The 14,944-nt window shown below is 41.2% G+C and overlaps 1 protein-coding gene across 1 annotated transcript in view; it reads right to left on the reverse strand.

The window, feature by feature from the left end:
- Crybg3 (crystallin beta-gamma domain containing 3) overlaps positions 1–14,944 on the reverse strand; it is a 113,773-nt gene that overhangs the window by 69,600 nt on the left and 29,229 nt on the right. The window contains exons 2-3 of the mRNA XM_075949725.1: positions 14,385–14,451; positions 1,149–1,579 (exon numbers count right to left, since the gene is read on the reverse strand). Coding sequence (XP_075805840.1) covers positions 1,149–1,579; positions 14,385–14,451 — 498 coding nt within the window. The remainder of the gene's footprint in view (positions 1–1,148; positions 1,580–14,384; positions 14,452–14,944) is intronic.

A 14,944-nucleotide genomic window follows, 5' to 3' on the forward strand; every position in this document is an offset into this window, starting at 1 on the left:
CTAGTAGCCTGCAAATAACAATTAGGCTTTTAGAAAACGTGTTTAATAACTCACTTCGGGAAAACATGACTACTCTTTAAACAATATTTACTTCCTTTCAAAGCACATAGTTAAGCATATTCTCTTCCATGATAGGTTACTTAATTGGTTACAAGTTATCTATATAAGGCTGTTCTGTGTAAAGGAAAGCAATACAACTAACAAAGTTGGTTTTTTGAAATAAGCTACTTGACAAAATAGCTTTTAGTGATGCCTGTGAACCTGTGAAAACCATAAAAACGATAACAGAAATTAACCAACGTGAAGCCACAGGAGCTGCCTCTACTCCTCAGTATGTCCTTTCACTTATCAGGATAGCCAACCGAAGAGAGTATTTATCAAGGAGGAAAGAAAAGATCTAACGTATTAGACACAGTCATGACAATATGGGAGATAGAAAATTCTCTGTCTAGTATATTTGAATATAAAAAAGCAAGTTTATACCTGTTCTTTAATCAAAAGAAGAACAAGGGTGTTGAAATGCTCCTTGAATTCAAAAAAACCTCTACTTTGTTAGAGCTGTGGAAGAAATTTCATAAATCCAGTTTCACAAAGAGAGCTACTTTATTTATTTTTAACCCCTTTAATTGGATTCCACCAAAAAGAAAGAGGAGGAGGAACAAAAGAAAGAAATAGAAAGGAAGAAGGAAGGAAGGGAGGGAGAAAGGAAGGACAGGGAGGGAGGGAGAGAGAGGGAAAGAGAGAGAGAGAGAGGGAGGGAGGGGGGAGGGAGGGACAGAAGGGGAGGGGGAGAGAGGGAGGGGGGGAGAAATGTCATTGAAGTAATGGGTATACAAATTTCAACCCAAACTCCTCAGAGGCATGTGCGGAGCACACTGCCTGTCCTGACACAGTATCACTTCCCAGTTGGAAACACTCATGGCAAGAAAATCTTGAATTTAAGACAATTCTTCCTCTAATATAAATTTAGCACCAATAAGATGTTAGCAGCCCACTATAGCTGCACAAAAGCCCAGGGACATTTAGAGAATATACACAACGATGTTATCTGGGATCTGACAGAAGAAAGAGTTGAGAACACCTTTTCCAAGTCCTCCAGTTAATGAGGACCCCCACCCAGGCTCATAAAGTTAGGTCCAAAAACTTACTTGAGCGTATCAGTGGTTTCCTGTTCGCTGTCCTGTGTGGTATCCAAAGAAAAGGCATCAGACAGTTCTGAGGAGTTAGACTCTTGTTCATCCACAGGAAGTACCTGAATCCTTACAGGGCTGCTGGCAATCCCCTTCTCCCTCGGGATCCCGTCATCAGCACGGCCACTGGGAGTCTGTGGGCCTTTCTCAGATTTATCCTGGTCATCTTTGAAAGAAGACTGTTTAACTTCCCCAAGAGAGGACTTTCCTGAGATATTGAATAAGTTCCCAAGAAACTGAAAAAAGCTTTCTTTCGGCTGTCGTTCACTTTCTCCCATTTTGATCTCTGACGTGGAATTAGAAAGGTCATTTGGCTTTGAGTGATCGTCCAGCATTGGAAGACTGGCAGGCTGCTCCGCATGGTTCCTTCTTTCCTCACCTTGGGGAATCTGAAAACAAAATAAATTGCCATCATCATTTACAAAATAACAGACAAACTGAAGCTAGTGTATGACAGAGGCCAGGGACACATGTGTGACCCTAACCCTAGGCTTGTTTCTTCATGCTGTTTACAACCTTCTTAGATCAGAGTCAGGGCAGATTAAACAAAGCTGTGCATTAACATCACAAAGGGAGACATATAGCACTCCAACACCCCAAACAGGAGTAACCAGTCTAGGTTTGGAAGAGGTGACAGAAGCCTTTCGAAGGAAAGGGAACACGTGAAAAGAACTTAAAAGTTGACTAATGTCTATCTCTGTCTCTACCTCTCTCTGTGTGTCTAGTGAGGCATTAGCTTTGAAGGAGTTTACAATAACTGGAAGTGAATCAGGATTCAACCCTGAGAAGAGTGAGCATGCAGAGAAAGGGCAGATCATGGCAAAGCTTACAGGTGCTTTTAAATATGCCCTTTGCCACTATAGAGCTACCAGGTAGTGCTTCAAACACTGAGTAATTAGACAAATAAACCTACCCTGACAGTATCATTTCAGCATGTTATTAATTCATGCTGCTGTTGTATTATGCAAAACTGTTCCCCTAGATGGTAAAGGCTGACAGAGACCCTTCATGGTAAAAAAGTAAGTCCTGATAGGGAATTACATGCAAAAGAAGGAGCACTTTAGGCATTCTTTGAAGATACTGAGCATCTTCAGAGGCATTTTACCTGCTCAAAATTCAACTGTCAGTAGAGCACACAAACATTCATGTGACCTCTTCAAGCTAAGATTAAACCAGGAGCATCCAGAATGTGTTGGCATTTCACCTCACACTCTTACAGGCTTCCAAAAAGCTTTAGGCAAATGTGCCAGCTCACCCTGTCTTCCAAACATGCTTGTTCACATAGCTGCATACCTGGAAATGGAATGCACGCCCAAAAGTATCTGTCACTCACCTCACTGTGCTCAAGAGTCCTCATAAAAAGGAAACTCAAGTGTGAGTCAGGAAAAGATCAAGCATCAAGGTAAAACCACCCTAGGGGACTGCAGGCTCACACAACAAAGTTTTGTAAGAAGCTGGTCTTCAAGACAGCAAAGTTACCATGATGATTTATGTCATCTGTTCACCTCAGTCCATGTTCTAATTCAGGTCCAAAACAGCTTAAAAGGGAATTTCACTAATCACTTAGCAAATATACTAGGAGGCCTTGAAAATCATGTTAAAAACATGATGAGCAAAATGATTTCAAGTCAGTATTTTAAGTCAATAGTCACCTTGGAAGTAAGGTTGCATTTTTTTTCATCAGAGTATTTTTCTGTTATATCACATTAGAGCTACATATAACTTGTACGCCTCTACTGTTGGAGTACACCAGCCTTCCAGAGTCTTTACAAGGCTCATCTTCTAGTGCTTTCCTCTGCAATTTGAGCCCATGTACCATACTCACCCTGTGGATCCATACAGCCTGCGCCACTAGGTCAATGGAGCCCTCACCTCAGCTGCCGCGTGATTTAGCAAGACATGCTAGTTCATTCACATGTATGAAAGACACTTTTTTGTCCTTTGACTACTTCATTTAATTCATTCTAATTTTTGAGCAGGCTATTTCTTCCTCGGTCAAAACGAGCCAGCCCTGTAATCTTTGCTGGAACTAGCGTAAAGGACTGCCTTTCACTCACTCATGGCCACTTGAAGAACGTGAGCTATGGGCCGCTGAGTATTACTAAAATGCTTGAGATTCACAAAAGAATCAATGCTTGCTTCTCTCCATTTTCAATTTTCAGCTTCTATGATTTCAGCAATGTCTTTAAATGCCTCATTTGCTTAGTTTTCCTCCCATAATCTTCTGAGAATTTTTTTCTCAGTAATTAGAAGATTCCCAACAAGGGAGTTTCTAAATTTAGAAACAAATGTGAAGAAGCAAGAACATTTAGGTGAAACACCTACAATAAAATCTGCATTTCTATAGTTAAAATTTCAAATCTGATCTAAAGCAGCTGTTCTTTGCCATGGGCCTGGAAAACAATGAAGCTAGGCCAACCACAGGCTCTCATTAGGTGGGGCCCACTTCCTTCTGCCAACAGGCCTGTTTACCATTGTTCTAAGGAGTCAATAGAATAAAAGCACTCAGATTCAAGCAAACAATAACAAACATTAATGCTAGTTATGCACACAGATACAGTTCTATATTTAATATATAACTGCAATGAAGAAGACATGTGTTTTTAGAATTTTTACTTTTTTTTTAACATAGTAGGTTGTGATGTTGTGTGTCCTTTGTTTAATTTCATGGATCTACATATACTCTGTTGCATGCAGTACAAGGAAACAGAAGAAAGCATTAGCTGTACTGGTTATGATTAGCTATGGTCTTCAGAAAGTTGACAACTGAGCAAGATGCTGATCACTGGGGATGAGGGAGTTGTCAAGCAAAAGGAGGGGCACCATGGAGGACCTTGCTAACTTGAGGAGGGATAGAGACTAACTATATAAAGAAAGTGACATTTCAGCTTTTCATAGCCAATGTATGACATGTGAAATACGAATGATGTGTATTATGAGTGTGGTAGAAGACAGAAGGACAGAAAAAAGGAACCAATGACAGAGCACCGAGATTGGCATAAAAGACTGAAAGTCATGAAATGAAGAAATCAGGGAGGTCTGTGGAGAACACCAAAGCCAGACTAAGTTGTTCCCTCCAGGATATTGGTCTTCAGACAAAGGACAAAGTAACTCTGAAAGCAGAAAGGAGTAGGAAATGCCAAGACTACAGCCAGATTACAACAAGATGACTTTCCTCTGGCAGATCTCCTGGGAATTTTTGATTTCCTTTTCTTTCTGCCTAAACCATCTTCCCTAGGCTATGTATAACTCACCCCCCTCAACTCCTTCAAAACTCTTCTATAGGTCTTGCTGTCACCATCTGAAATAATTAGCTAAGTCTTCTATTCTGAACCTACCTAATTCTTTTCTCCATCTTTAGCCTCCGTTTACTAGTAAACACACATGTGGCATACGCACGCGCGCGCACACAAGCACACACACACACACACACACACACAGTTTCTTCCTTTAGAAAATTAGACCCACACATGTAGATAGCTCTATTTCATTCATGGGAACATTTCTAGGTCCACTGAACCATGTCTATGATGTGAGATTCCCCCCTGTATTCTGTGAATGTGTTTTATTACTATGGTTAATAAAGAAGCTGCTTTGGCCTATGGCAGGGCATAATAGAGCTAGGCAGAAAAACTAAACAGAATGCAGGGGAAAAGAAGGCTGTGTCAGGGGAGATGCCATGTAGCTGCTGAAGGAGAAAGGTGCTGGAAACTTACTGGTAGGCCATGGCCTTGTGGTGATACATAGATTAATAGAAATGGGTTAAGATGTAAGAGCTAGCTAGAAATATGCCTGAGCCATCAGCCAAACGGTATTATAATTAATATAGTTTCCCTATGATTATTCGGGTGGGGGCAGCTGGGAAACTAACATGCAGTTTCCATTTATATGTCTAAGAGATGCTTGAATTTTTGTTGGAATATAGAGAGTAAGCAGACTATGAAAAGCTTTCAGTATGTAACTAGTCAGCTATAATTGCTCAGAAGTTTGTGAGTCCATTTCTAAACTCAAGGTGTTAGGCAGTGAGTGAGTAAGTTGCAACGAAACAGGAAAAGTCACAATACAGAAAGAGACTTTAAACCAGGAAGAGTAACCAATTGTCTTTTAAGTTCCAAGACAAAATTAGCCTTTTATTCCTGATGCATGGGGAGCTCTGCACTTCGGGGGGGTGGGGGGGCTAGAAGGTTATAGAAGTTAAAAGTGATGGGACAAAGCGAGCAACTCCTAGTAGGTGCAATAAAGGGAAAATATTAGCCTTAGAGGGAAGTAAGAATGTTTGTCTTTGAAGTAAAAACAGAGCTAAAGCCTGGACAATTCTCTGTGTGGAGAATTTTGTAAGCACAAGTCGTTATGATGTCAGGAACAAGACAGAGGAGAAAAGGGACAAAAAGAGAGGCTTGGGTGAAGCAGGACTTAAGCCCCTCAAACAAAGAACACTTGGAAAAATGTTTCTGGAGAATGTAACCAGAAATCAGCAACAGATGAGAAAAACAGCAGTTAGTTCAAGGTAAACTTTTAAAGTATTTATTTATTAAAAAATAATGAACAGGAAACTATGTTTGGATCTGGCCAAGAAAATATACTCAAATTTCTGTCATTATGAAATCCACATTTTAGTGATACACGAATTTTTAATAAATTTTTAATTATTAATCATCTTTGCCATTTTATTTAATAGACGGAAGCGAAGCAGGTAGAGGGCTACACCAACAGTAGGCTAGCATTGTGAGGATGCTGGGACTGTTGCCAAATGAAGATACTGTGTGGAAAAGAAGGTGACGACCCTTCCTTCAAGATCTTGCTTGGTCCTCCTTTCCACACAGCGACTGCCTTTTTTGCCCACAACAAGGACAGCCCTTCAGAACGCTGACAGTTCCTCTACACCCTCAACTCCAGGGATCTACACTCACTTCTCTTCTATCTCCTGGCCCTCCTTTTACCATAGCCATCCTGATTCTGACTCTTAAACTCCACAAACACAAGTGTCCACTCATCCCGTTGCCATCTTTGCAACTCTTACCCTACAGATATAGACAGGCCCATCATACCAATTCTCCGACCTCAGAGCAACCTCTGTCCTTCAATTCTTTTTCAGTTCTCACAAACATTTTCATCCTCTCCACCCAGTTGTTAGGTACAGCCGGGACCCTCAAATCCTTTCTTGGTCTTGGTTACTTTCCACTGATCTCTAGCCATTCCTGACCACGGGAAATGCAGTTTATTTTTTACGCATCAGCAAATGAATGTCAGCTTAAAATGAGGCAGGGCTTCACCGGGACGCCTTTCAAATCTTTTTCACAGTCCTTAGACTACGCTTCTGTTATCCATTCACACTTAGATAAGACCTGCATTCTATATGAAGGTCATTCCCTCATAATCTGGACTTCACCTCTCTTCCACCTGCATGGTGGCCTCTGACCTACTGTCTCTAGCTTTGCGTGCAAGGAGGAAGGAAAGATTGCCCCTCCACAGACGGATTCCTCCATTGGGCACTGGTTCATCATCCCCAGTATCTCCTTGGCGAGCCCAGTTACTCATTTACCATTCAGTACACCTCTACCAAGCAGAAGTCTGTGCTCAGACACATCCATATTCTCTTCTCTCCTCAGCACTGATATCCTTAAGAAGGCATTACGAACCCTAACATCCTCTCTTCCTTTCTCTACCACAATCACTGCCTACACCCCTGCAAGCTAACCTGTTCTCCAGTGATGCTCTGACCATGCTTCCTCAAAGATACTATCTCATGGGCCAACTCACTGGACTCGTTTCCCTCTGCGATGAGATGATATGCATCTCAAGAATGAGACAGAGACCGACTTTGGTTTCTGTAACATCATTCTGCAGCTTGCCTTCCTGTTTGATGATTCTCTTCACACCCTTCCAGATCATGTCTGTAGCCATCTCTCATATAGCATTTTCCTCTGGGCCAGCCTGGAAGCCCAGTACTTTGATGCTCTCCCCGGGAGAACTCAACCTCACATTTGAATTCTCAGCTCAGACTCTGGAGATATGAGCCTGTACACCCGACTGTCTATCAGGCACTTCTCTCCATGTAAGGCAACACTTCTGGAAGTGAACCTGACCATTTTATACCTTCACTGTTCCATTTTCTCTGAACTACAAAACCTTCCTGTGGTGTTAAAGTTAGAAAAGATCCGCAAGTCTCCTCCCCTAAAATAGTGCCGGCTGTAACCTAGTTCATTTACTTTCTTTTTGTCTCCGTTGTTCCCCAGTTCACATAAAAGTCATAGAAATCTTGTAGACGTTAAATCTCAACATTCTTTAAGTTAAAAAGACCCTAGATATAAAAATAGAAGGAAACAGTATATGTATAGTAACATAAGCTTTAATCCCATCACTCAGAAGGCAGAAGCAGGTGAATGTCTGAGTTCAAGACTAGGCCAAGGCTACAGAGTGAGACTTTATCTCCAATAAATAAATAAATAATAACAATAATAAAAACTTTAAAAGGAAGCTAGAATAAAAGGAAACAACTTTGAACACATCGTTTCTTGGAGTGTGTATGTATAATATGTGAATGCTCTTTATGTGCATGTGTGCATATGCTACGTGTGTGTGCTACAGCCAGAGGCGGCCATCAGGTGTCCTGCTCCATTTCCCTCCACCTCATTCCCATTTCAGGCAGGATTCTCACTGTATCTGAAGGTAGGCTGGCAGCTAGCAAGTTTGAGTGATGTGTCTGTCTCTGTTTCCCGTACTGCTGGGGTCACAGGTATATGTTGGCCATGACTGGTTTTTTTATGTGAGTACTGGGGATTCAAACTTAGGTCCCCATGTGTGCATAAGTACTCTTATCCACTGAGGTATCTCCCTAGTTCCTGAACATATTATTGCTTATACCTAGTACCCTTTGGCAGGAAAAGAACATCAGAGTATTGTGTATATAACCCCTAGATCAGGAATACATATTAGGCTATAATAGGCATGTTGGTACATTTTACCATAGACAATGAAATGAGAAAGGAAGAAAAATGGAATATGAGAAAAGTCACTCCTTCTTATTACACTACAGAGGTTTCTCCAGTCTGAAAAGAGTCTAATGTTCTAGAATTAATGACTGATGCCCTTGGGGCAAAGTTATTCACATATATCTATAGTGTATACATACTTCAGACTCAGTTTTCATTTTAACAAAATTCTTCCCAACAAGTAGCAACCTCCTACATCTATAACAGGTTGGGCCTGTTGCAAGTCAAACCAGATGCCTTACAACACTCCCAGTACCCGGGGATCCCGAGGTCGCAGACCAGCACAGGCAGCCAATAGTGTTAGGCTTGCTTCAACAGTGACAAAAGTGCATTCTCTGCCTGGGCACCCCAGCATTCTCTCTTCACAACAGTAGTGAGGAGGTAAGGGCTCTGACTTGGAGTTGAATTCATTAATGCACACCTCCGGTATACGTTCATCCTGAGTCAAGCAAAACCAATGCTTCTAACAGCCAGTTTCTATACTATTTAACCAAAATACATTACAGCCTTTTAGAGATACATTTTTACATTTATGACACACGTTTTATGGCAAGAAAGCAAACTTTTTCCAAGTTTCTCCTGTGACCAGCATGGCACAGCTTCAGACACCATCTCAGTCAGCTCTACAACACCTCCGTGAAATAAGGAAAGGACACCCTACAGCAGAACAGTAAGCCAAGGTTAGAGTGGCTGAGAACATTTTCCAAGTTTCAAACCCCATTATGAGAGAGGTGGGACTCAAGCCCAGATGTTTGGTTCCAAAGACTCTGTTCTTTCCATCCTCACACATGTCATTTTAAAACTGCTCCGAGGACGTGTTACAGTTGGCAGAGAACAAAAGTGGCTGCGAGGCTCCAGGGGACTCCGCCACCATCGGGGAGTTCTGCTTTCATCTGTTTACACAGGGAGTTTCCGGGAGGATTACAGCGGACGCAAAAAAAAAAAAAAAAAAAAAAAAGTGTTCCCATGCTTGAAAAAGAGATGTTTCACAATTTTTATATTAAATTAGTATGATATTGTTATCATTTGAATGGATGGGAAAATAAAAAATAGCAAACTTTTATTATGACAGCACTATTTTACAAAATTAGTTCAGTAACTAAGTCTCTCCTACTAAGAAAACGTGTCAAATTCTTAAATTGACTGTTGTTTCACCCATGAAGGAAGGAAGGGCCATATACAAAAATATATTAACATATGCATAAACTGATGTATTCATTGTATAGGCCACCAAGTTAACTCACCATGTAAAGGAACTTGCCACCAAATCTGACGACCTGAGTTCCATGTCTAGAGCCCACATGGTGTAAAGAGAGAATGAAATCCTGCAAGCTAACCTCTAATTACCACACTTGTGCCACGGCACATGTATGCACACATGCGCACACATTACTTATATGCGTAGAAGATCCTCCTAAATTTCTAACATTGTTAGCTACCTTTAATGCTTGCATCCAAATCCCAGTAAGATAATTCTTCTCCCTTCACAGCCCACACTCCAAATAAAACCACAAAAAAGTATACAACATGCCTGAAGATATTGAGATTTTTCAGGCAGGTGGAATCTGAGATTTCAAAGATACACGTATGAAAAAGGTCAGGAATGCTAGTAATCACGTCTGACCCTCCCAGGGAACGAGAAACAAGGTAAAGACCTGACAGTTAAAGGTAAAGTCAGGGATGGCAAGGTATCATCTTGGATGACTGACACAAGGAAGCAGAGGAACCTTCAGCATCCATGTGAAACGTGAGATGTTATTTGGTCCAGAGAGAATCAGTGACATAAACGAGACAGAAATAGCCAGAGGTAGAAGGTAAAGCCCAGTGTCATAAAGTGAAAATAAGCCAAAAAGTTTTCTGAAAGAGAAAATAAGGTTTGGAAGATGAAGTGTTTGAGCTGGCTAAGGAAACAAAACAGAGAACAAGAGGCTATGAGTGTGGGTAGGAACGGGTCACTAAGTGACCTTAAATGGACTGCTTTTACAGAATGGCCCTCATTCACTAAGGAGCCATAGAAGCATCCCTGACATGCAACAAATATAGCACTGAGCTTCCCGAATCTGGTCTAATGGCACTAAAGGAAACACAGGAGTCAGACTAGGAAACATTAGGAATTGGAAGTGTTTTAAGGCAGACTTCTGTTGGTAAAGACTACTTGTTTGTTTCCTGGCCTCCCAGACCTGAAATAATCACACAAAAAACAAAATTGCAATACTGCTTGGCCAAGAGCTTAAGTGTATTTCTAGCTAGCTCTTACATCTTAAATTAACCCATTTCTATTATTTCATATTTTACTATGAGGCTTGTGCCCTACTGGTAAGGTTCTAGCTAGCAGCTGGCGTCTTTCTCCTTTGATGGTGTCTCCTTGACTCCACCTACTCTCTCTTCCTCTATCGGCTTGGAATTCCCGCCTTGCCCTATTCTGTGCTGCAATAGGCCCAAAGCAGCTTCTTTATTAATCAGTGCTATTTACAGCATACAGAGGGTAATCCCACATCAGACTTCCTTCCATAGGAAATTTCTGAGTAAAATGTAGGAGCCGATTCTCAGAGACTACCGCTATGACTTACATATAAACAAGGAGAGCTGAGACACATGGGAAGGGGCCAACAGACAAGAAAGGATCAAGAGAATGCAGGAAGGGAGGCCACCAATAGCACCACCACAGGGCATGGGGTACAGACCTTCATGACTTCATGTTTGAAGGGAGTCAGGGAAAGATATGCTCTGATCGATAAGGGGCATAACATGTATTCTATCTTTTAAATAAAACTGTAGAGTACAGTGACATGTTGAGGGTACGAGACAATGGCATGATGAGGACTAAATATCTGGTGGGCTTTTCCAGCTAAAATAAAAAATCCAAATGACATAGCAGAAATACGTATTCCAGGAGCATTAGAAATAGCTCACAATATTAGAAAAACTGGAGGGTTTGTACTATATATAAACAACATTTTAAGGATTAATAATTTAATGATGCCCAAATATACTATAAAACTATAGATGTAATTATTCAAAAGTAAAATAAATTTTTGTACCTCAAACATTTCAGGCAACATCACTGACATCTTGATCTCTCAATGTCCAATACAAAGTGAGATATATAAGACTATGTCAACGAATCATAAATGTTATGTTCCAGACTGCAGAGGGAAACTGCTGTACATCCTCCTTATTAAAACAGCATACAATTCAGATGAGCAGGATGGAAATCCTATGAGAAATGTCACACTGCAGTGCAATGGACACTTCAGAACACTGGTGATGAGAAATGTCACAGTGCAGTGCAGTGGACACTTCAGAACACTGGTGATGAGAAATGTCACACTGCAGTGCAGTGGACACTTCAGAACACTGGTGATGAGAAATGAAACAAACAGCACGCTTCAGGCCACTTGCTAAATGAAAACTCTCCAATTGAAACTGCTCAAAAATAACAATAAAATAAATACTATTGCTAGCCTTTTTCACCTATTTTTATACTCAAGTCGTGCGACTGATGGTGGTATTAGCAATACACACAAGGAGAGGAAGTGACCCAAGTGTGTGAAGGCCTGAGTGAACTCACGTTACTCACGTTATTGACATGGACATGGCTTTATAAGGGACCCTACAGCCTCAGACCCCAGGGAATGGCAAAGCTTTCCCCCTTGGGAGAAGCACAGAGGGATAGTGAAGCCTCTCTCTGGGGCCTAAGTAGGAATGTTGATGGTATGTGTTGAAAATGTCCACCATAGTTTTCTCTCTCAGATACTCACAGTCTGATGACTGCTCCCCTGCAGAGGTCACTTGTTCTGAGATTAGCTAAACCTGCCTCTTTGATCCAGCTTTTGACTATACACTCCGGCTCCTTGTTCACCTGTGTGCAATAACCCCATCTCCTTGATCATCTGTATATAATAAGCTCCCTTTCTATTCAACTGTATAAAATGAACACACTGATCTCTGAGGTGCTGCAGCTTCTCCATCTAAGAGTCAGTCCATCTATTTCCAGCTTCTCTGTGTGTCCTTCTGTACATCTTTTCTTCATTCCCTTGCTGTCCCAAGTCAGGTCCATTCTTGGAGCCACTCAAATACACATACTTGTTTTAATCCTTGGTGGCAGTCATCCCTAAAATATAGGTCCATGTGAACAGACTGAAGAAACCAAACCAATGGTTTCCAGAGGGTAGAGGACAGAGTGAGAGCATGTGTGCCCGCGAGCAAGAGAGAGAGAGAGAGACAGAGAGAGACAGAGAGAGACACAGAGACACAGAGAGACAGACAGACACACACAGAGAAAAACCATAAGTGAAAAATAAAATTTTATGGAGCGCTGGGCAGTGGTGGTGCACACCTTTAATCCCAGCACTCAGGAGGCTGAGGCAGGAGGATCTCTGTGATTTTGAGGTCGGCCTGGTCTGCAGGAGCTAGTTCCAGAACAGGACCCAAAGCTACAGAGAAACCCTGTCTCGAAAAACCAAAAAAGAGAAAGAAAGTCAGACAGACAGACAGAAAGTAAGAAAGGAAGGAAGGAAGGAAGATAGACAGACAAAGACAGACAGACAGAAAGACAGAAAGAAAGAGAAACAAGTTTTATGGAGCATAATGTTGCTGCAAAGAGTGCCCTGTGTCGTTCCTATCATGGATGAACTGGATGCCCCATAAGCAAGCAACCTTGAATAATCTCATGACTATGAGTAGCATTTATGCAACTGACCCCTGGGTGCTCAAAATCAAACACTAGGAATGCAAAGAAGACTGTTACAGCCAGTCTCTGGAGATAGAAGATTGGACTCCTGGAAATTAAAGGTTGACTTTATCCAAGTCTGCTGACTGAAAGTATAGATGGTGGGTGGATGTAGGCAGAGTAGGGAAATAAGCAGAGACCAAGAGAACAGGAAACCAAGAAAGTAGAAAGGGCTGATGAAGATCCACAGTGTAGAAGCAACAAGCAGTTGAGAGATGGGTTAGACAGGAATTGGTAGTCAAAGAATCCTCAAAGTTTGAAATCTCAGAAGCTATGAAACAAAAGGGTAAAATTTCAAGCATAGCATCAGAAGTGAGAATCTTGTGCAGGCAAACTCTCAGTGACTAAATAAGAGAGAAAAAGTCACAGAGCCCATGCCACAGTGCATCAGCAGGGTGGCCAAGCATTGTCCATAGAAGAGAAGTAGGTGGAAGAAGTTAGAAAGCCCGAGAGTGGAGTTAGACATAGCAATGCATATTGCAATCCCAACAGTCAGAAGCCTGAGTGGGGACCACAGACACCACCTGTGTTACATAGTGAGACCCTGACTAGAAAAGATATAAATCAGCAAAAAGAAAAAAAAATGAGCAAGACTTAGTAGCCAAACTCAAGCATGCGATAGGGACCCTCACCTATTTCTTTCAATAAAGCAAAGACCATTTCCACTTTCACTGAGAAAACAGGAAGTACACATGCCTTAACTTTCTTAGTGTAGGACACGAACACTCTATAACATTTTCAACATGTTAAAAAACGTAACAGAAAATTTAGGTAACTTTCTATTCTCCTGCTAGTAAGGTTAATTTAATCTAAAATACCCAGATGGAACCAACTGACTGACTGTCACAAATCAAATATAAATAAAGCAACTGGTACCCAAAGCCACAACTGTGGTGACAAAACTGTTCAAATAACCCCCCAAAAAATCCAATTTCCTAGAAAGCCACTTAGGAAAATTGAAAAGGTCAATAGTTTTCCATCACTCACTGGCAACTGTGCAGATGGGTAAATAGCTTGTACATTGCTGGGCTCGTTCTGTAGTGCCCAGCAGGCTTAAACATGAGCTAGCCAACCATCCCTCACACCATAGCCCTGACATATTAATTTGTACTTCCGCAAAGCACTGTGAGGTGTCTTTATCATTCCAGAAAAGGCAACTTAATCTTTAAAATCTCCATTGGAAAAAAGACGATGAAATTCATATGCTCTGATTTAGATATTTAAAGACACAGGCACCAACATCTAAATGCCTCAACTGACGCTCACACTGCAGCCAGTGCAACCTTCTCAAAATTCGTGAGTTCCCATCTCACGGAGCCAGTACAGGGCTAGGTTAGATACCCTAACAATGTAAAATAAGCATGCTCTTCTATACACATAAAACGAAAACCTAAAAGGAAAAATATGCAGAAATGTAAACTGTCCTTGGTGTTATACCGTATAATTTATAAACAATCATTTAAACCATACCTTTACTGCTTCTGATGAAAGCGTATTTCCCTTTTTCTGGGGTGAGCTCACGGGTTCATTTTCAACACTGAAAAACAAAAACCACAGTGTCTTCTGAAATTAAAATTATTCAACACACAGTTTATTTAAAACAAGAATTAAAAGGTCGTTAATCTGCAATGATCGGAGAGCTCTGGGAATAGGCTGATTGGAATCTACTCTTGGAAAAGCACATTCAATCTTGCTCACCCAGGCTTCCGAAACGTCTGTGAATGTATTATGTTACCTGTTGTCTTATACCGATGATCACATCACACAACGGCAGGGCCAGACAAAGAGCTGGCACACTGCTAGTCTAACGCTAAAAAGTGCAAGCACTCTGAATGTTTATATTAAGGTTCTCCACAGCCTGATATTATTTTAATGTCTACGCTGAGTAATATTTCTATTCAGCAAAACATTATATAAACATATATAGTCTCACAGGGTGAATTCTGTGGCTGTTAAAAATTAGATGAGGAGTTATCTGGCCCCAAATTGTCTGAGATAGCACCTATGTAACTCAAATTTTAGGGCAGTCA

The sequence above is a fragment of the Microtus pennsylvanicus genome, chromosome 1, assembly GCF_037038515.1.
Source record: "Microtus pennsylvanicus isolate mMicPen1 chromosome 1, mMicPen1.hap1, whole genome shotgun sequence".
Classification (NCBI taxonomy): domain Eukaryota; kingdom Metazoa; phylum Chordata; class Mammalia; order Rodentia; family Cricetidae; genus Microtus; species Microtus pennsylvanicus.